Here is a 23,237-nt window from a genome sequence, read left to right on the forward strand (position 1 = left end):
CTGAACTAACTTGATGGAATGAGTGGAGTCTGGTGTGGTCCTGCTTGGTTGGAACAAAAACCTGCAGCCACTCGGCCCTTTCTGGCATGAGTTTGACACCGCTGATGTAGAGCGATGGAGAGGGGACCCTCGAGTGTGTGTTGTGTAACTCAGGTTAAAAATATGTAAAAAAGAAAATAGTTCATTGTGAATTAAAAGCGAGCTCTTTGAATTTTTTTTTTTTTTTGTTAAAAAAGAAAGCTGTTTGAATTACACAGTAAATCATTGCATTTTATGTTAATCTTATTTTGTTTTGATAAAAAAACGTAAATTAAATGCAAATGCTTTAATGTTTTTGTTAATTAAAACCATGTACAGTGTTGCATTGATGTACTATTAAAAAAAAAGTTGAAGAGTTAGGTCTAAGAGCATGAGTTTTGACACTACAGTTTAGAACCCAGGTCCATCTAAGTTTCATAAGTCAATATTCATACAACACAACTTTGTAGTGAAGCGTGAAATAAAAATACTTTTTACTTTTCATAATACTTTTGAGTACATTCCAGGGCCAGTACTTTTTACTTGAGTAGATATGTGGACCAGTACTTTCATGTTTACCAAAGTCATTTTTTACACAGATACTTTTACTTCCACTCAAGTAAAGAATTGGGGTACTTTTGCCATCTCTGCCCGTCGGTCATATTGACAGACAACAGAAATGGAATGCAGCCTCGGATCATTCCTCAGAACGGCCTTTACTTCCTCTGCCAGAGAAGTAAAGTGACAGTGAGATAAACTTTCCCATAAATTACATTTTTCTTTGTATTCTCAAGCAGAGCCCTCATTAACATGCAAATCATGTTTCTGATTTTATATTTTAGATGTACTTTTTTGGGACGGGTGAAAAGTAGGCGGGTGCTTGAAAAGGTCATGTGAAGAAGACATTAGCATGCACCGTTCTGCTCGACTTTTCTCTGAATAACATGTTGCCGTGAATGCTAATCCCTCCCTCTCTCCACCTCTTCATTTGTTTTTGTTTTCTTTTTTTCCATGTCTCTATCTAGCTGGTGCTGTTCGCAGGGAAGCTCAACACCATCGCCAGCATTGTGACCATTTTCTTCCTGCTGGTGTACGCCGCGGTGGACTTGGCCTGCCTCGCCCTGGAGTGGGCCTCGGCTCCCAATTTCAGGTACAAACACACGATTCCTTAGCACACCCTTCTCTTCTCTTCGGTCCTCCTTGTTTTCTCCCTCTGCATTTGTTTCTGTCCAGGGGTGGGGAGGTCATTTTCTTTTTCTCCTGCCAGCTTGCTGCCACAATGAAAGTGTGCTAATTAAAAAAAAATATAAAACTGGCCTCCGTTTTCAGGCTCACGTTGAAGAGGGACCAACACTCAAAGTGCTGAGTGCGTTTGTATTTTGGGTGCAGCCTGAGCTCGATGGTCAAGTAGCATGTTGGGATGCTTCAATTTACTGTTTGCCTTTGTATCTTAATGCCTGTTGCTCCCGGGGTGTATTTTTAGTAAGCTTTGGAAAAACCTCTTGAATCTATGCGGTTCGCTGCACCACCAGACACAAACATCTGCCCCATTCCGGGGATTTATCTTACACTTATTAGTATTGAGTATTGAGACTCTCTCCTGTACGTAGCAATAGATAAGAAAAAGTTAGAACTTGGTGAAGTTTAGGTTGAGGTGCTGCAGCATTTATTATTTATACTATTGTTTTTTGTATTTGATCAGCGGTTCCAACCTTCTCTCCCTGGAGCAACCAAGAGATTACAAAAGGCCAAAGAACCTCTGTCCAGTTTGCCAAAACATCAAATTGGAGTAAAAGGCTGCCTTAGACACACTTCAATCTCCATGCAAAACCTAGCAGGTGCCTTCAAAATAAAATGCAATCGGATTTTCCAGGTCTGTTCAGTCTCAGGCCTCATTTCCATGACGTCACGCCAGTGAAAATGGCAAACTGTATTGCGTTTTGGCTGTCTGTACCACAACAGTGCCCAGAACCACTGGAAACACTCCGTCTCCACTGAAACTGCAAATTTTATGAAATGCTGCTTTCCGCACATGTGCACCATCGCTGTGTGAAATACTTTATCTGCACATCCACAAGTAGATGGATCATTACATCAGTCTTCAGTGTCCTGACTCCCAGTTCATATTCTCCTGAGAGTTGGTAGTTTTGTAGTTGAGACACCATAATACCAGTCCAATCAGGTCCATACGAATGTCCACATGCTTACCTTTATCAATGTTGTTAGCCCATTTTTCTCTGTGCGCATGTGTGTGGTTTCATTGCAAAAACAATCAGCAGCTCCTCCTCATGGCCCAACATGCTAACTGCTTTGTTTTCAGTGTTGTCGTGTAAGCGGTCCCTAAATGGGTCTTCACACGTGATCAACCTTCAAGGCTGTCAGAGGTATAGGTAGCGTCGATGTAGAGGAGGTGGTTCACAGCAACACAGCCTTTGCATATCGTTGCAGCATTAGTGTAAATTGGGCTTAATTGAATTCAGTAAGTGGTCGTATCAGTACTCTATCGGCAAGTCGCTGAAGGCTAGTCCTCGTACTTGTACTAGTCTTTTGAAAAAGTAGTATCAGTGCATTCCAAACTGCAATATCTGGTGCTGTTTGTTCTCTCTCGTGTGTGTGATACAGTCCAGACAAGATAACCGCTAGTTTTTATTTGTTACGGAGGCGAGGGAGTATTTAAGCACCGTGCATTGCTTTATTGTTGTGACAGATTGCCTCCAGACCCTCTTTTTAGTGTAATATATTCCTCTGTGGTGATGGTTGAAAATGATTGGGAGGATGTGTGAGAGCACTCGCCCCCCCCCCCCCCCCCCCAAATAGCTGCTGGAATTGGGATTCAGCGGAAAACATTATAAACCTACTGGAACATGCAAAAGTGGATTCCTATCTGTTGTTCTGGTGATTCCTGGCACTGCGGGGGTTTATTCAGCTGCTTGACAGCATATGAGTGGACTGAATTGCATATTTGTCACTGCTGCCGTTTGGAGGCGTTAGTGATTGAATACCTCACCTAAGCGTTTCAGAATAGAAGCGACTCACCTGTAAAATGATGCACTTTGACAACACAAGCTATTTGATATGGAATCAAGAGCACTTATAACAATCAGTGCTGTGCACATAGGCGCAGAGATCATTTCATTTTATTATGTGTCTTTTGGAAAAGGTCACCAATGAAGCAATATCCCAACAAAATTGCTTTATAAGTATTTCTCAAGAAAAATGTCACTTCTGGGTGACTCGAGCTTTAGGGCTTATAACCTTTAATGACTCTATATGCTGAAACTGTTGCTACTCTGAGCTGTTGAATCATATGAGAGAGGATATATTTTGTATACGACCACTGGCACTTTTAGTTAAAGTAAATGTCAGTTCTCAGTGCATATTCCGTGGAAATACAGAGTCTGAGTTTTCTGTTTGAATTGGTATTAAAATGTAATCTACACTACTTTATAAAGCAACGTCAGACAAGCCCTATGTAACGAAATATCTGAAACTATTTTATATCTTTGTGGACCAAGGATCAAACATGCTGCTGGAAAACGGACATGAAGATTTTGACGATTGGAGGCTTCTTTGGCAGCACTGAGGTGGGATTTAAGTTGTGATGTTTTTAGAAAGCCCCTCAACATCTTTTTAATGCAGCGTTTTGCGTGTAGTCAATTCATGAAGAAATGTTCACAAGTTCCAGCGTAATTCAAACCTTAAGTTCTTATTCTCTGGTTCCTTTTGGGAATTAAATGGAGCAGTGCACTGCTGTACTAAATGGTGTTCATTTGTCACTGATTTAACTGTGAACACATCAATATCAAGTTTGTTTGAATGGATTTTATTAGTTTGGTCATTACATTGACTTGTTTTGTAGAACATGAATGTTTCATCATTTTGTTCCATTAAAAAGTTAAATATCGGCCATTGAAATGAAGGTAAACACGCTGGCTTTGGTTGTACTTGGAACTCGGATCTTTTCTCTTGTCATAACCAATTCATCCAAAATACTAGAACATTTCAGGTTCACAGTTTTTTTTCCATCTACTGCCATCTCAGCACAGTTTATCTGTGAGTAACTCCAATTTCAAACCACTTTCAGTGTTTCTTTATCCCATGTCTCATATCAGTGTAACAGTACCTAAACACCACAAGAGTGCACTGTCAACATCAGCATGCTGCATTTCGTGAAGAATTAGCTGCTCCAAAGTGAATGGGATGGAATAAATAACTGCACGCAACACATTCAGTACCGCGTGTTTCCTCTGGTGTCGACCCGCTATCTGCTCGGACTGCGTTATCAATGGGTGACCGCTGGCGAAGGGTACGGGACACAAAGTTAGCCGCAGCACTTCTGCTACCGTGCTCTCCCTCTTGGCCGAAGGGGGCCCCCAGAGCTGATAAGAGGACTTGTTTTCTGGCCGTCCGCCTGCTTCGCTGCCGTCTCATCCTCCCCTGACTTAATTCTCTTCAGTTCACTGTTGTTGTGTCAACAGGCAAATTTGAACATCATGTGTCGATGTGTTTGTTGGTTTAACTTTGTTTTTGTTGGCTTTTTCAGCTTTTTTTTTTTTTCCCTCTCCGTTCTCTGCCTGGCTTTCTCCCACATCTCTTTCCAGGCGGAAAGAATTAAAAGCCATTTAGCGCCTTTTCTCCCCCTGAGAACTGCTCTGTAATTAGCATAACTAATTTAGCAGAAATATTTCCCTTTCCTTTAAATTTGCTGTTTAGGAGGGAGGGAAAAGGGACTGGAAATTATGATGTGGCGGAAAAGATGCCTGCTTGTTAAGTGTGTGTGTGTGTGTTTTCACACAAGTGAAGGTAAACACAAAACAGGAGTCTTGGCGCTTGTCTGACATCTTCATCACACTTTGGCGAGTGGAGAGGAAATGTATGGATTTGCTTTTTTTTTTTTTTTTTTTTTTTTTTATCTGGATGTGTGTGATTTGTGGGAAGAGAATTATGCTGGCTGCAGCTTTATCGGCTGCAGAGAGCACTCCTCAGGGGTGTGCTGTGTGTCCTGCACACAGCGGCTCAGACTAGTGGCTTAAAAACGCTCGAACACATGCATGTTTAACAGAGGGGTCACTGGCCGCGATTCAGGACACAACTGAGCGCCTCATGCTGGTGCCAAAGGATATTTGTGAAACTCACAGATGCTGTGACCTTCAGTCAAATGGAAACTGGCAGTTCAACAGCAACATACACTTTTTAATGTTCTGCTTTTTTTCCTCTCTCTTTTGTGGTGGGATTGTACTTGTATCAGGGAGGGGAAAAAAAACTGCAGTATTCTCTTAGTCCTCTTTGATTTTGTTACCACTAGCTTCAAAAACAGAAAACGTTGTCCTTTGCTGGGCCCGTCCTAGTATGGATTCAGTCGGAGCGATTTGACTGGACCATATTGTTAAATGAGATTGGGGTTTGGAAAAATCCAGATGGTTCATCATCTGTGTCTGGCTGGAAGTAGGAGAATAGGTTGTTAAGAGGCCATTATGTGCTGATGAAGGGGGACCACTGACAATAAAGGTGCTGAAGTTAATTAAGACCAGAAATTTTGATCACATCATTTCTAGCAGTGTTAATTGGTCTTAATGGATGATATTGGATTTGGCAAATTTTACTGTAGTCCTGAGAACATTGTAGGGGTGTTGCCCTTTGGATAACAGGGGTGATGGTAAGTAGAATAGATCCTTTCATTCACTCATTGGCTCATTTCCTTCTACTTTCCAAAGGACGGCGGTGAATATGTAGGGTGTGATGGAACATTTAGAATCTTAAAATTCTGAATTTCATTTCATGAGTAGCAAAATAAATAAAGCCAACGGCGCAAGTCAGAAGAAGTAGATGAATGTGGAGTGGAAGTTCAGGCGGTCATTGATAGGTGGTCAAAAGACTGTAAATCACAATTGTTTGTGGTTAGCCGTTAGCCGCTATCCGGCTGTTGGGGTTTCAGTCTGCACCAATCAAATGAGCTGGATTTCTTCTGCCTGTCTGGTCAGTGTTACAATCGACAGCATCCCCAAAAGAGCAGCCGTTGTAATTGACGTTGTCCATGCATTTGATCTGACAGTGGTCCACTCTCAAAAGTACAGTGTGCAAGCAAGCCGAACCAAAGGAAGGTGTAAAACTTTCCAACCCCCCACCCCCACCTGAGCACATTGCATTGGAGAGTCAAGCTTAGCACCAGATACATGCTGGATTCTAGATTGATAGAAAACACATTTAGAAGTTATCATGACTGTCAGGACTCTGAAAGGAAATGTAACTGAAGGCCAGCAGAAATTAGATTATTTACTGGAGTCAAAGAAATTCGGGGCAATGTCCGTCCCATCACATATAGCTGATACGTTTCATATTTGGATAAAGCCATATATGGTGGTTGAAGTTTTATTCGTTCATCCTCAGCATGCATTTTTCAGAGATCTCGAGAAACCCAATAAAGTCCAGTCTGACATCTACTAATCTCATACAGGATCCAGACAGCAATATCTGCCTGATAATAAACCAACCTCAAGGATGAAGACCTTAGGAATGAGTGTAGACACTGGGTATGACAGATGCTCATGATCTATTGTCCACTATATCATAAAAGAAGATGAACCGTGCTTTAGGTGGAGTGTCTCTTGACACCATGACAAAAAAGGTTCAAGTGTGCTCCATTATTTTGAGCGATAGGGCCACAGGGCTCTTTTATATGCACTATATGACAAACTGTAAGAAGCATTAAAGTATAAGTAACATACAAGTCTTTTATCATTATCTTAATGAAGTCAGCTGCCTGTCAAATTCTCCTCATTGCAGTGTCTCTGAAATTTCTCCAAGGAATTTCATCAATTCTACTTCACACTGTTACCATGACAGACGGGTACAATCCTGGTGGCAGAAGTTTAAGGGTCTCAATCAGTGTCATGGTGACTCAATATTTGTCCTTTTTTTGTGAGGCCAGTGTCTGAGAAAAGCTTTAAGCTTTTATTGTCACAGAAATTCACTTGAACTCCAGTATGAACTGCCAGTTTTGAACCCCAGCTTTTGTTCACCCTCTTTAAGAAAGACAGGTATAGAAGATGGATGCATTGGTTGACCAAGAGGGAGTTATTACTATTAATCTGATGAGAAAAATTCAATTAATCAATCCATCCATTTTCTAAGCTTCTTAATACTTTTTCAGGGTCGCCGGGGGTGGGGTGGGGCTGGAGCCAATCCCACCTACTTTGGGTGAGGGCGGTTCCACCCTTGACAGTCTGTCCATTCACACTCATTCTGTGCGAACTCCGCACAGAAAGGCCCCGAGCTCCTGCCGGTACTTGAACCTTCTTGCTGTGAGGCAAGAGCGCTAATCACTGCTCCACCGTGCAGCCATCAACTTCAGTTTTATTTATATAGCACCAAGTACAACTGTCATTTATAGGCCTTTTAACACACACACACACACACACACACACACACACACACACACACACACACACACACACACACAAAAGCAAAAAAAAAAAAGGAGGTGCGCGGCTTTCTGCTATTTTGGTTGGAGTGAGGCGACAGAACATATACATGCTTTCTGCTCGGCATTCTAAATGATCTACTCAGCACATCAAAAAAGTGCTGGGAACATTTTTTATAACTTTTATTACCTTCCCGGACAGCGTTGACTTCATAAATTTAGAATCTGGACAGACAATGTTCAGAAGTTGGCTCAGAAATACAACTCTGGGGATATTTAGATTTATTTTCATACACACAAGTACTGGAGAAAGTTGGTTTTCCATCAAAGGTCTAACAAGCTGTAGGAACAAGTAAGATCTATACAGAAATTCCAAGTCAGCTTCACATCACAAACCTTTAATGTAAGACTACTTGCTTACGAGTCTCAGAAAAGCAAAATTAGTCCTGTTTCATAGACATGAGTTGCGCGGTCCGACACTGACTTTGGATCTTCTGTCTCCCAGAATTTGAACATTTGTCCCAAAAACTGAAGCACAGTGGAGAAAGAAATTGAGAAACTTTAAAAGGGCTGAACAGGAAAGACGATACAGAGCAGACGGGCGCTTTTGGCTTCTCGATGTTGTTCATGCACATGTGTTCAGGTGGTTCATAAATCAGGTGAGTCTGCAGTTCTTTACATGTGGATCCACTTTACAAGGATTCTCAGGTTCCTCAGGGTCCATCCTGTCTCAGCTGGTGTTATGCCAGTATTGCCTGACGTAACGTCTCTGACGCTCGCTGACCTCCTTATAGGATCTGGCATTTCCTGGCAGTCCTCTTTGGGCGTGTCGGCCTGTGTGCGCAGTAAGGATAACATTTCTGTCCCCACGTCCCCTCAAACATGACGTGTCTCTTGGCTGAACGCCGGGTCTCCTCCTCCTCCTCCACTACTTTTTCTTAATATCCCTCAGGATTTGATGGGTGGCAATTTTTTTTTCTCCGTCCTGGGCGATTTTGCTGTATCAGCTAAGTGACATCAGTCGCTCCAGAGCGTGGTGACTGAACGGAGGGACTGCACAGACAAAAAGGATAAGTGAGGGAGGGTCGGCGAGAGCTTTTACCCTAATTACAACCACACTCCGGGATGGAAGAGGGAAAAGATTAGAGAACTGTGGGCCACGGCGATGTCAAGTGATCAGCTCGAGAGGAAATGAAAGCAGAGTTTGGAGACCGTAGGCATAGTGTGAGAGGGAATAAGCTAGGTTAAGACTTGAATGTCAAGATGTTGAGATCCATTTGAAAAAGTCTAGAAAAGATTTTTTTTTCTTTTTACAATTTCTTGTCAGAGAGACTTTCACTCATCTGTCGCGAGGTATTAGATGTACACTCTTTAAAAAAGAAAACAATATTATGCAACCTTTCAGTCATGGAGAGCTGCTCACCACCTCAGACTATAATTTGGGTGTTGACTTTCTGCTTTCCCTTCAAAGCTGGATTCTCTTCCACCGTCTGCTGACAGAATTATGTTTTTGTAACTCATCTGCAATGTAAAGGCCACAGAAGAGGTGAAATAGAATTGGACCAAATGGCAGAGTTCACAGTTTCAGAATTTTAAAAAGCCCATTTTTAATCCCAACACGGACAATTCATGTTGAACAACTTGGTCAGCTCCATGCCAAACGACAGAAAAGTCACGAGAGGAAATTTAGAGTGAGGGTTTAGCTTTTTTTTTTTTTAATCAGTATATAGTTGAGAAAGCATTATGATACCTCCGTTTGTTTTCTGTTGGTTACATATAGAAAAATTTGATGTTTTTCCTTCAAAAAAAAAGGGGGTAAAAACAATGTGGAGCTTTAATAGAGAGGAGACAAACTTTTACCTGCAAGTTTTGCAAACTTTACTATTAAATTAAAATGTAGATTTTAATGGCACCAAAAAAGTGTAGGCAGTCTTGGAGTATATGCAAGCAGCAAAGAAAAATGTCAGAGATATTGTTGAGGTGTCATTTCCAAATTTGTCCTCCAGGAAAAGCCAACAGGTTTGGAAATTGTATTTTATATTTGAAATATGTTGCCATTTTTACATGCTCACATCAGTAAGTGTTATTTGCCAAAGGCTTTGTCTTTTTGTCGTGCCTCTTCACCTGCACACTTTTTCCTCAGAAGGTTCAGGTCTTTAATAAGATGTTCGCAATATTCTTAAAATATGTTCCTAATATTCCTAAATAATTTTTCTCTGTCACCTTGGCATTCCCAAAACTGATTTGATTGGATTTGGGTGGCCACAGATTGAACGTCACAAAGGCTGACAGCCATCACTACAAATTTTGAAGTCTGTGAGTTGCAAATTTGCTCAGAAGCTTGCATTTAAAGAAATATTTGCACAATGGTTTGAGTGAAAACAGCTTCTTTTTCATTTCATAATTTTTGCATTTATGCTGTAAGGTTTTGAAAACTTTGTCCATTTACATAGAAATGCTAGAAACACTGAAAACAAGCTGTTTTTTACCTTTATCTTTTTGTCTTTTTTTGTCTTTATTCATTTAACAGATGTGAAGTTCAAGTTTCAAGTCTTTATTGTCATTGTGGAGCAGTGCATAAGATTCATCAGTATGTGCTTGCTAACAGTCATGAACTGAAATTTGTACAATCCCATAAATCATTGGCACATTTAAAATGTGACAACAGTCACTTATCACATAGAAGCTTGGTTCAGAGCAGGCAGTGTTTTGGTTCATGTCTTCTAATGTCCAGTGTTTCAGTCTGTGACAAGTGCAGCCACGGTTTTCCTTTTCTCAGCTGATGGTCGACTGCAGGTCTTGGGTGGACATTTTTTTTTGTAATGGTTCTGTTGTCTGTCGTCTCCAACCAATCTGACACTCCTCCTTTGATCACATCAACAAGTCAAGTTCATCCAGAGAACTGCTGCTCAGTGGACGTTACCTCCTTCTCAGATACTCTACAGATGGGTTGGAGAACTGATCCAGTATAGGGATATTAAATGGTTCTGTTGTTTCCAGTGGTAAAATGCTTCAATGTGCTCACGGTGAATGATTTAAAATAGATGAGGCTGTCAAGAGTTCAGGGAAGTCAGTTTCTCGTTTACTTGCTGTCACATGATTTGCTGATATTTTGGTTTCAGCAGCTGCACCGATGTCTTTAACTCTTAAGCTTCATAAAACACCATTAAAAGAGTACTATCATTAATAATCACCTAAATTAGGAGCATTTTCTAATTTTTTTCTCTGTAAATGTAAGACATTGGTGTTGAGCTGTTTTGAGCTTTAAGCAAAGTGTTTCGGGTTTCTACCTTTAGATCTGAACACATTCTCTTTGACTTTTTCTTCATCAGTGCAAACAGCGTTACCAACAGGATGACTAATGGCTGCCTCACAGCCATTTCTTTCTTTGTCTCTTTTCTTTTAATTCAACTTTCAGGTGTTCTCACCACACACGAGCATGTGCCACATTTGTTGGTTGTCACTCTCAGGCCTTTTACAAAGGACCTTAAGACTGTTCTGGTCTGTGGAGGAAGCGGGCCGGTCATTCGAGCGGCTTGGTGTAATTGCAGCCGGTAACTGTTTAGATTGCTGTTCGAGTGGCACAGCTTCAGTTATTGCAGGGAAATCGGTGTCAATTATACAATCCTCTAAAAACATGAGCACTCCCATCAGCAGCATAAGCTTCCATCTCCTCGACCTTCCAGCTCATTCTCACTTAAAACCGCCACACACACAAGCACAAGTGCACTGTGCACGGCTAATGCGCCCCACTTGCTCTTTTCTGTATTCAAGCCCCTGCACACAAACAGTGAGAGGTCTACGAGCGGTAAGCAGCAGAAGCAGCCTATTATCTGTGTTCGGTGTTTTTTAATCGATCTCGTCTCAGCAATAGCTCCACACTTGTGTTGGTGCTGCTGTGACGTTACGCATTAGGAAATGGCTCTGCTTGTGCGCGTGCGTGTCTTTTAGTGAATTAGCATTTTTAATGACCGTTTGTCGAACGCTGAGGTCTCATTTGGTTGAAATCGGACTTTTGACATGCATGTTGGATTGAATTTTAAATTGGAAGCCTCAACACCTCTTTTAGGGATGCACCCATACCGCTTTTTGGAAGGACAAGTACAAGTATGACTACTATTGGCTACTTGCCCATCCAGAGTATAGATGCAAGTAAGATGCAAGATGCTCGCTCGGGGGCTGGTGCGGGTGGGGTTGGGGTTTGTGTAGCGAGTGGGTCCTCTTGCCCTGGGCTGCCTGGGTCGGTTCTGGCGTGCTGGGGGTGTCGGTAGCTGCTCCCTCTTGTCTTCGGGGTCCGTGTGGTACACGGTGGCCCGGTTGCTCTCTGGGGGCGCTGCCCGGTGGCTCCTGCGGCCTGGGGAGGGGGGGCGCGCCCGGTCGGCCGGCTTGGCCCTGCATTGCTGTGATGGCTGTTTTGAGCTTCAGGGTTTGTCACACTTGCATGCGTATGTTTGCTCAGGTCCCATCAGCTCCTGTCGAGTTCCGCTGTTGAGCAGTGATGGGACCCGCCAGAATGTGCCGAGTCTCTCTCCAGAGTCTAATCTCACACTAAACCCTCTCTCCTTTTTTTTCTGGGATTTTCTTCTGGCCTATTCCACTCTATACTAACACAACACACACAACTATGGTGTTCAGTACTGTCTGACTAATTAATTTATTTATTTATTTTTTGTTGGTTTTCTGTTCTCTTGTGTATGTGTTTTTGTCTTATTGATGGGTAGTTATTAGTTGGGAATGACACAACTCCTGATACTCTTCAGAGGTAATAGCACCGCTTGCTAGTCTCTGCCCCTGTTTGTCCCGTCCCGTCCTGCTCACCCTGTGTCTCCCTTCAAATTTGTGAAAATATAACATTGGTTATAACTGTAAAAGTGTGAGTGAAAAACAAAACTATTTAATAGAAAAAAAAATCTAATTTTTCATGTCCAGTTTGATATGTAAAACGCACCATTTGGGGTCTATTGTTTTGTAATTGGCTGGCATTTCCAGCCAGTTTGGTGCAGTCCGTCCCACACCATCCTCGTTAGTATTAAAGAATCTCCAAACCGCTGGCATCACTAGTCTTCTCTTGTCTACCTGCTGTGACGGTGACGGATGTTTTCACGTAACGTCATGGTATTGTCGTATTCCGAGTGCAGTTCTATTTTCAAGAATGCATCTTCTCATCAGTTGATATGAGCAGACATTTTGAAATGTTCTAGTTTTCTGCATTAGTCATAAAATTGATCTGATGCGTGTTAGTCACATGGACCTGGACCTGAAACCACACAAGCTGTTCTAATAGTTCATGTCTTTCTTGAGCGTTCTCTTATACATTTACAGTTCTGCTGGGAGAAAGGATGTGAACCTTGACTTTAATGATTCATCACACTTCGTTTGGCTGCATTACGCTGAACCAAGCTCTTCTAATAGCTTCTGATCAGAGCTGCACAACGTTCAAGGGGACCTTTGAACCATTATCGCTCACTGAACTGCTTCAGCTCATCCACATTCGGAGGATGTCAGTTCTTAACGGCTCTCTCAGCTCAGCAGCTCTGTTGAATTCAGGTCTGGACCCTGACTGGGTCACTTTGGAAACTGGACGGCGTTTTAATTCCCTTTGAAGCCATTCTGTGATTCATGCAAAAACCATTCCAGAGAAATGTGACGTCTCCCCACCAGTCCATATGCGATATTAAGGAAAAATGTTCTGAGAACTAAAATAAGATAGAATCTTCTTTTAGATACAAATGAATTTGAGAAATCCAAACATGACATTGGATTTTTTTTTTTTTTTTTTTGACAAAACTGTTTTTGTGCTTCTTCGAAGGCATTCTGAATATTAAAACCAATATAAATTACAGCACATTTTTATGAATCATGTTCAACTCTGGGAGTCAAATTATAAATTGTGTTTTTATTCATGAGCCCTGGGATCTATTCCAGCTACCCTGAATTACATAAAGTGATATTGAAGGTGGATGGATGATCTCATTGTTTAATTGTGTTATTATTGATGCTTCTAGATAATGCTTTAATGTCAAGATAAACATTTCTTTTTCACCTCTGTAACAGTGCAAATGACAGGCAGCTCTTTTTTCCCCCTGCTAACCCTGACCCTGATTTCTGTTTTTAAACTTTTTTTTTCTTATTTTGATCCAAGCGTTGTGAACAGGGCCTCGTAGGAACTATAACACAGTAGTGGTGTCCATGCTGAACTTGCTTGCAAATTTTCCTTATTGACATCTTTGCATACGACCCTTTACAACATGGTGACATTTATTGTCCTCGTTCTCATTCTGTCATTTTTACCTCTGGCATTGATATTACCACCGTCGTAGTTTATGTCAAAATCCTCATAACTTATTTTTTTTATTACATTGTGTCAAAGCAGCCATTCTTAGAATAAAAAGAAAGGGAGCCAAAGTAACCAACATCATGATAAATGTTTATATATATGCGACTAAACTACAAGTGTTAATGTTGCTTTATAGACTCCTGGAGATGCAGGTGACCCAACATGATTAATGCAATCACAAATCATTTAGGCTGTAATTGTACTATGTGGACAATTAAAACTAAGCTACTTGTCAGATGTTACTTAACACAAACTAACAAAAAAAGATCTTCTGTTTTTGCCAGCTGAAGCTATAGGACCATAATCCTCTATGCTGTTTTTTTGCAACCCTCTTTAGTTTTAGTGACTGGCACTAGTACAAACAACAATAAAAAATATTGCATTTATTAAGTGTTTCCTAAACATTTTACTTTCAGAAAGAGCACTCTGAACATCTGTGGAGAAGATATTTAGACTCTCACATGACACTGAGGTTTTCCAGTGAAACCCAGACAAATGAAATAGTTTAATGGGTATAGCAGCAATGTGAAAGATTTCCTCTGCGCTGGTGAAAATGACTTCATTTTCCAGATGGCACTGTCACTCTCAAACTGCTATACTTCTTTAGTTTTTGACAGTTTTAAAAAGAGAATCAGTTTGCGTTGTTTTCCAACTTCTGTTCACGTTCAAACTTCATTAAAAAAGTGTCAAAGTTCAGAAGTTGAGATAGAAATTCTGGAACCGAACACCATTAGATTGCATGGGTGTACCTAATAAGATGGCTCAAATTGAGTTCATGATCATAAATGATTAATATCTGGCATGTTTACAGGTTTAAAAAAAACTGAAAAGCCAATATATTTCAGCATTTAGTCGAGATAATCCAGCAATGCTGTTCAGAACAGAGCCATCAGTGTGGGAATAAGGTCAGTGAGGCGCACTACTCAGACTAAAAACATACACATTTTTTTTTAGCTCTTCTTTCATGTCAGTAGTTCAGTATGAGGTTCATTGGCTTTTTTTCAACCCAGGCATGTGGACAAGTACGTTAGGAAAATGTTAATTTAGCTTCAGCTGCTTTTGCACTGAATTCCTCAGCGGTTTGTTAAATCCTCCTCAATCTGAAGCACTGATGTTTGGGAGCAGTTTCTCAGCAGAGGTGTGAGATTAGAGCTATCTGAGGACTTTTCTTGCTTTATCCTTTAAACGCATCCCTGGGACGAACTCTCATCTCATAGCCAACTCTTTAAAAACCCACATATATAAAATAGGAATCTTCTACCCACTTTATCTTACAAAAACCACATAACTTAAGTCCAGGGATGAAGCAAGTTGACTGACTCTCATAAAACGTATGATTACTGTGTAAAGTCAAAGTGAGGATTGAGCAGTATGAACTAATTGTCTCCTTAAAAAACATGTTACAAGAGATTTTTCTGCTGGAGTAGACAAGGCTTTACTTTTTTGCAACAAATTCCTGATTTCCAATTAAAATCTGACAACATTGTGCATGTGTGGTCATCTTGCACTTTCCATTCTTGTTTTTGTGAATATCTGAGAACAGTCATCTCAAGCTACTCGACAGACTAAAAGCTGAGACGTAACACAGCGTCAGGAGCATGCACCGGGAAGTGTGTAGCGTGTACACGGTAGAATCACCACTGGAGATTATTTATCAAGGTATAGGGAAGGATTTGCTGCAACAGCACAGCGTGGGACTCGTTTGTTTTCTGGTGGTGCGTTTGCGGACATAGTGAGCAATTTGGCAGCATGAACGTCAGTGATGCAGTGAATTTTAGCATCAGGTGTAAGCCAGCAGACGTGTCTGTGCAATAAAACTGAGTGACAGAGGTCCATTCTAGCTTCCTCAAATGTTTACAGCTATGTGTTTCGATAGGGAAGGACTTTTAAAACATGAAGTTCAACAAGTCTGCTTGTATAAGCTTGACAGACATTGATTGGTAAATGCAAATAACCACAGGCTGCTGGTTCTGCTTTTGAAAGCTGTTGGTGTCAAGAATTGGAGAGCCACCAGAGAGCTTTTTGTTGTGTTTTTTTTTCCCAAAATGCAAATGATTTTGACCCAACAACAAATGAAAGGGCAGGGGAGAAACCAAGCAAAGCCTGATTTAGATTCGACAGCGAGTCTAAGCGAAGCGTCCCCTTTTCAGTGTGTCTGGCGTCTGAGGAACAATAAATCGGCAAATTTCTGTGGGTCAACATTCACCTCTCCTTGTGCTCTCTCCTCCCAGGCCCACCTTCCGCTACTTCACCTGGCACACGTGCGTGCTGGGCATCATCGGCTGCGCCGTCATGATGTTCCTCATCAACGCCATCTACGCCTCGGCTAGCATCGCCTTCATGCTCCTGCTGCTCCTGTTGATTCACTACCTCAGTCCCACCTCCAGCTGGGGCTACATCAGCCAGGCTCTCATTTTCCACCAGGTCTGAGACACACATACATATGCACGCACACACAGTCACACACTCTCAATACTGCCTTGTCATTACTATAGCAACTAAAATCTCATCCCCTCAGCTTTACAAGAGCCTGTACCTCTGCCAAGCAATCGTTCTATCAGGTTTATAGAGACAAGCACACACACACACACACACACACACACACACACACACACACACACACACACACACACACACACTGCTCTCCACTGCCTCTCACTCAGCATTGAACAGGCAAACACACATTTCCTCTCTCTTTTCTCACTCATACACATGCTGCCTTGTCATTCCTACAGCAGCTATCCATCATGTTTATATCAGGCTTAGCAGACACCAAAACACACACACACTCCTTCATCTCATCCCTCTGCAAAGCTCTCTACTTTTATAACACACACACGCACACACACCCAGGCAGTGCTTTGCATCATCCAGCTCGCCATGTCCTCCTGTCTGGGCGAGCCTGTTGCTCTCAAGGAGAAGGGGCCACAGTTGCCAGGAGGCCTGGTGCCCAGAGGGGGGGGGTTCAGTGCCAATGCTGCAGGCAGGGGTTTTAGCCGGGAGCGGAGAGTGTGGCAGACTTTGCCAGTAGGTTTTCAGGAACTTTATTACAGCCACTAACATTATGGCACTTTTCTTCTTTAGACTCAACCTTCCAGCACACGCCCCCCCCCCCCCCCCCGAATATCGCATTCCAGCACTTTCTGTCTCGAGACATCAGACATTCTGACTGGATACCTGGTTGAAGGTAGTGATGGAGGCTTTGAATTGCTTTAAATTGATGCCTCAACTGTCCTTCCAGCTTCTACAGGCCCCCCCCCCCCCCCCAACCCCAACTTAGAGCCTGTTTTCACAACGTTTCAAGTGAAAATGCATTATTGTGTTTTTGTTTCAGATGAGTTTCACGTTTATACAAAGGAACTTTTTGAAAATGATGTGCATTGAAATGGCAAACTCTGAAAACCATATAGTGAAGATGTTGGGCCATGAGTTGCCACTCTTTGTTGTTTATGCAATGAAGCCACACTAGACTTGCAGGTTTTGAGACCACTTTTTGTGGTCTTGGTCTTGTCTCGGTCTCCACAATCTATGGTCTCGGTTTCGGGTCTCTCGGTCTCGGAATGTCTCAGACTGTCTGAGAGGTCTTGAAGGGATATGTAAGTTGCGGCTGGTGGTATATTTCTAAGGTGGGGCTTCATCATTCTTCAGTTTGTGTGTTTATGTTGCAGCTCTTCCAGGCAGGAACGACCAGCATGACTGTCTCTTGGAAAAAAGTTTCATTTCAACTTGCCAACATTTAACCGAAAAACTTTCTCACCTGCGGCTCCTCTCATCAACGGCCTCTGCTGCTGCTGCTCTCCAGTAACGTTGACGGCAGCTTGTACCTCAGTGAGGCTTTCAAAACTATTGGAAATTTGCAATGTTTACAGAAATGAAGAAATGACAGACAAAAAAAGCAAAAACAAACGTGGAGTATCTGTGAACCTTTCACAATATATAACATATTTGAATCATGTTGTTTGTCCTTTTATTGGCAACAAAAACTACTTTAAATTTATTGAATTGTCCACATCTCTTACATTTAAATAATGTCCTTATGTATTACACTTAAATAACTTCATCACACTTCAATCATGTGTATTTATCTCCAGTGTTGGGCAAGTTACTTTTAAAAGGTAATTATTATAGTTACTATTTACCTCTTCAAAAAAGTAACTTAGTAACGGAGTTATGATATTTTAAAAGTAACTAATTACTAAGCAAAGTAGCTATTGCATTACTTTAGGAAAAAAAAAACGTTTTTCAATGTGTCAGAATTTGGATTCCCTCTAAGAGAACTTTAGTAACATGTTCAATTATTGATAATGAAACTGAATATATGATTAATAAAATAAATGAACACTTCACAGAATAAATTACATATAGGAAAAATTAAATCTAAATTATGAAAATGTTGCTCTGTGATAATGAGTCAAGACACCAATCAGATTTAATCTCTAACTGTAGATAGTGTTTCTACATCTATTAACATAGATATATGTCATGGTGGGGGTGTGGGGGTTAATAGTCATGTCAGTTCTGAACAGCACTCAAGAGTCAATCCTCAGTGGAGAAGTAGCGGTCATGCAGTTGCCACATATTTGATGTCAACATTTATAGTGAGTTCACTCAGACTTGCACTGTCTCTGTGTTATTGTACCTGTGGTTAAATAGAATCTCATATTTATACTACACTGCTGCACCCAGCGTGGTGCCGATGTTCTACAACTCATGCAAGATGGTAAAAAAAAAAAAAAAGGTTTTGGTCTTACGTTTTTTGCACACGCACAGTATCAGTGTTTCTGGCATCTAAACCGAGACGGTTCTCAAAATGTTGTTTTCTCCGTCCCGTTTTCACAGAGCGGAAGTCCAAAGCATTTTCAAAAAGTTCCACCTCAAGAGCCATCTTCAAAAAAGCATTTCCCCAGGTCTGCTCTTGATAATGAATCCAGTCTGATTCTGGTGTCGGTTCAATAATGGTGAATACTTCTGTTGGTACACTAGCAGGATCAGATACGTATAATGTACAAAAAAATAAAAATAAAGGAAAGCAATGATCCCTTGAAGAGATTTTAGTTACAGCACCGACTGAAATATAAGAATTTTTTGCAACAGTTGTGATTGGCTTTCCTACACTCCCAATCATTTGCAGATCTCACACTGAATTCATCAGCAGCAGCAATACATGGACCTTCCTTCTCTCTCCCGGTGAAAAACAGTCATCACGAAGCTGTAATCATTTTGCAGTTATCGCAAAATAAATGGATAACGGGCGCAATTGGCTCTGGCCTGCTTGCTTACTGTATAAATTGTAATCCTATTATGTAAGGGAGGCACTGGTGTGCCTAATTAGTGTATAAATTTTAATCCTATTAAATAAAGGCTGAATATCAGTGAGAGAATGCCAATTAGTGTTGCTGGCACTGATAAAATCCTCAAGATACCGGCGCTTAGCGATGAGGAGCTGGCGTCTTGGTACTGAGAGTGGACCACTGAACAAACATGGTTACACTCCCAGGTGCCTGAGGCAAATGAAGTGCTACTTTAAGTTGGGTGACAAATTTCTGAAATTTCTTCAGGGCTTGAATTTCACTATGGGATTGTGCATATTTTCATTAATTTCTGACATTTTATTTCTTTCACAGTGCGGGAAATTACCGCACACGAGGCTGTGCGCGCGTGAAGTCTGTTTTGTTGTTGACACATCTGCGCGTCTGCATCCGTCCTTTTAGCAGCCACGCCACCTCACGCGAGTTGAATTGTAATAACTCTACATTTAGCTGCAGATGGGTTTGAAATCTGGCAACACCTGTGTGTGTGTGACTATATTGCTTTATTTTCTTAACGAGCTGGAAACAAGGCCTTCGTTGTTGAACAACAGTGAGAAGAGAGAGAGAGAGAAGATACCAATTACAGTAGAAATACAGGTAGTTTTCTCTCTGTTGATAAAATGTTTTATTAGTTAATTGCTGATTATGAATGAGGAGGAGGAGGAGGATCAGTCCTTCATTAAACAATCAGCCACAGAGCGCCGTGCAAAACAGGAAGTATTTCTAAATGTTTCTTGTTCTGTCAGAGGAAGCCAGATTACCCATAGAATATCTGAAGATGTTCAGTCCCTTTTGTGTCAGTTAAGAGACTCCTCCATTAGTTATTTAAAATTTAATCATTAGGGTTATTTCTAGAAACTACAATAGAAATCAAATTGGGGAAAAAATACTTCTAAGAAATGCAACATAACTCCAAATACGTATATCCCAAGCAACTTCAAAAAGTGTGAATTTACATTGAGTTGAGATACAAAGAAACTAGTTAAGTGATTTCATGACCTGTGACCGAAGTCACTTGAATCATTAAGGCACAAAATTGAAGGGATATAAAATTACTTAAGAAAGAAATGAGGAACTTTCAAAGGCAAGTTAATTAACTGAAATACTTGCAGAATCACTTGTTTCAATAGAGAGATGCACTCAAGACATAAATAGACTTCAAGGAGACAAATTGCTTTCAGGGAAATACTCAGCAACCCTAAAGAAACACATGAGGATGTCAAATATGAGAACAACGTGCATTAATTTACTGTAAATCTACCACACTGTACTTCTGTAGGATGGAAAATGACTTCCGGGACTTCAAACTGACATCTTGATGTCAGACACAAAATGACTTTGCATTGACGTATTCACTTTTTTTTTTTTTTAAACCATCACCGTCCTGGAAAAAAAGATGCAGGATGACTTTAATTGAGTATAAATGTCCTCCGAACAGATGCAAAGTCACTTCCAACAAAAAAGAGACAAAGTGACTTTAGATGAACAGAATGTACCTTCAAAGAGATGTGAAGTTATTTTAAGCAAACATAAGGTCTAAACTGATGGATCTCACTTGGTAACACTCCTTTGTAGAGTTTACATGTTATCCCTGTGCATGGAGCTTCTGCCTTCACTAGGGCTGGGTGCCGTTTCCTGAACAGTCCTTTTTTCGGTACCTGCGTTCACGGCGCACAGACGCCGCCATGACTGCATTTGCACTTCATGCCACTAGGTGTGCTGTTTGCATGTTCAACCTTATTTTACACAGACACCACACCACAGGAGAAGAAGGGCACTGCAGCCGCTGCAGGCTGTCTCTGCACGTTGTGAGAAAAAGAGTGTGAGCCGGCAAGACGTGGTGATATGTTCGATGATGCAATGCACCATTTTATCAGTAAAAAAGAAGAACTGAACGATCGTTTCCGCGCGTGTTTATTGACCTCGCAGCCACTTTAAGAACCGAAACTGATACCCGTACGCACGTCTCTTGTTCGGTACCAGTATATACCGGAGTTTTTCGGTCAGTACCTCTGAGGTACCGTTAAACGGTACCCAGCCCTAGTCTTCACTCTCTAATAACACTGGCCACACATTCCAAAATGTGAGAAGAAACCGTGCCCAGTGTTGCGGTTGGAGCCACTGAAAACTCTTTTGCTATTGAGGTGGAACTTTGTGGAAAACATTCCGACCTCGTCTTCATGGAAATGTAACATCTTGAACATGCTCTGTCACTTTGGAGCCGGGACAACTACATGTTTTCAGCATTTGTGTCGTTTCTATGTAAACGGACAACATTTTCAAAATGTTGCCATGATGTCGTGTCAACGCAAAAATTATGACACAAAAAATAATGTTTTCATCTGAAACATTGCCCGTAGTCAGCCTCCAACTCAACGCTGGATAATGTATAAAGCAGCTCAGAACATGGATGGATAGAGGCACAAAGTCTCTTGAAACAACAATAAATGGACTTTGAAGAGATGCAAAATAACTTCACGCTTTCGTGAAACAACTTCAGGGAATCATAAAATAAGTGATGGGAGTTGCATAAATATAATTATGCAGTTTGCGGTCGTGGACAGTTACAAATCGCTGCTATTTGCTGATATGACTCTGCATCAGAATATTAAAGCGTTTCCTTTGACATTCATTTGTTGCACTGAATAAAGAGTCTAACTGTTGGTAATGTGTTGTGTTAGAGTTTAATGGGTAATTGATTTATTTATTTTTATTTGTTTTTTTTTTTTCATTTTTATTTCAGCCGTAGCACTTTATTTATACTTTAACAAATGGGCCTCAGATTTTCCGCCTTCCCCACTTCAACAAACTCGTTCCTGGCTCTCAGCCCGGTCCGGTGAAAATCATTAGGCTGGTAGACGTAGCAGAGGGGACCACACATGTTCATGAACGAGTTTCATTCGGACACGCCTCTGAAGGTTCTGTAGCAGCCCGTGTGGACGGGCGCCAGCTGGGCGACATTGAAACCAGGACAAAAGACATGACTGCTGGCAACAAACTAAAAAAGAATCCCGAATCGCGAGTGGCGATAACAGGCGAACGACAACAGCGTTCAAGGAGAGAAAGTGAATGAAGGGAAATGGAAACCCAGGCGAGTAATGCTGATGGTATCGCAGGAAAAGAACGAGTGAAGCAGGCAGAGGGAATGAGTGATTGAGAAACTAAGTGATGGATGAGACCGAAGCGACAGTGAAATGATGATAGCCTGATGGATGGGAAGACAGAGGGAAGCAGAGAGATAAAGAAAGACAGATTATTAGATGAGTGGAGGCAGTTGGATTTTGCCTTTGAGACTTTTTTTTTCTTTCTTTCTTTTGTACAGCAATTACTGATGGAAGTATGAAAACAGTCTGGGTGATTATGATGGCCATAAAGTCGCATCTTGGCTTTTGATTGATAGCAGAACAGGCACACAGTTGGATTTGATCTTGTATTGTTCAGAAGGTCATTATCGGAATAATTTCCAGGCAAAATCCCAAAATGGAGCTGCGACTCAAGAAGATTCTTCTTTTAATATTCTTTCCCCTCCAATTTTATGTTATTACCTCTTGTCTATAAAACACACCCTGGAAGTGTTTTCAGGTGAAAGTCACTCTAAAGTATTTGGATCATCCATTTAATCGGCGTTCCTTACAGCCAAAAAAGTGACGGTGCTGCAATTAGATGGAAGTACTTTAAGCCGTCCCAGCCTCCCATCCAGACCTGACGTGATTGGTTGACTCCCGTAAAGTTCAACTCTTCACTTCCCACGTCACTCTGAAAGTCTCATTTCAGAAAGAAACCTGCAAAGTGAACGCCACCAGACATTCAAATACCCTTGAAAATTATAAATCTTCTGTTAAAGAACAGGTGAATTCCATTGCGTAGGCTGAATCCATAAGGTAGCAACATGTCAACGTGGAGTTAATGGTCATCAATTTCAATGAGGGCATGAAGTGAGTGTTAATCATTCCTAGTAGGCTGTGGGTTCGGCTCTGTTTGGTTCCACTTGGCTACATTTCCTTAATGGTGCCTCCATGCCACCTCATCAGAGCACTTTCAGAATCCTAATGATATTTGTGTCATGGCGTGCATTATAATACTGTTATTTAAATGCACAATGATAAGCAGTCACACACATTCATAATTTTCTTGTAACATAAAATCTTGCAGA

The 23,237-nt window shown here is 41.3% G+C and overlaps 1 protein-coding gene across 1 annotated transcript in view; it reads left to right on the forward strand.

The window, feature by feature from the left end:
- LOC115401175 (solute carrier family 12 member 9) overlaps window positions 1-23,237 on the forward strand; it is a 90,399-nt gene that overhangs the window by 58,073 nt on the left and 9,089 nt on the right. Inside the window, exons 9-10 of the mRNA XM_030109380.1 lie at window positions 1,044-1,168; window positions 16,007-16,199. Coding sequence (XP_029965240.1) covers window positions 1,044-1,168; window positions 16,007-16,199 — 318 coding nt within the window. The remainder of the gene's footprint in view (window positions 1-1,043; window positions 1,169-16,006; window positions 16,200-23,237) is intronic.

Source organism: Salarias fasciatus, chromosome 14, assembly GCF_902148845.1.
Source record: "Salarias fasciatus chromosome 14, fSalaFa1.1, whole genome shotgun sequence".
NCBI classification, from domain to species: domain Eukaryota; kingdom Metazoa; phylum Chordata; class Actinopteri; order Blenniiformes; family Blenniidae; genus Salarias; species Salarias fasciatus.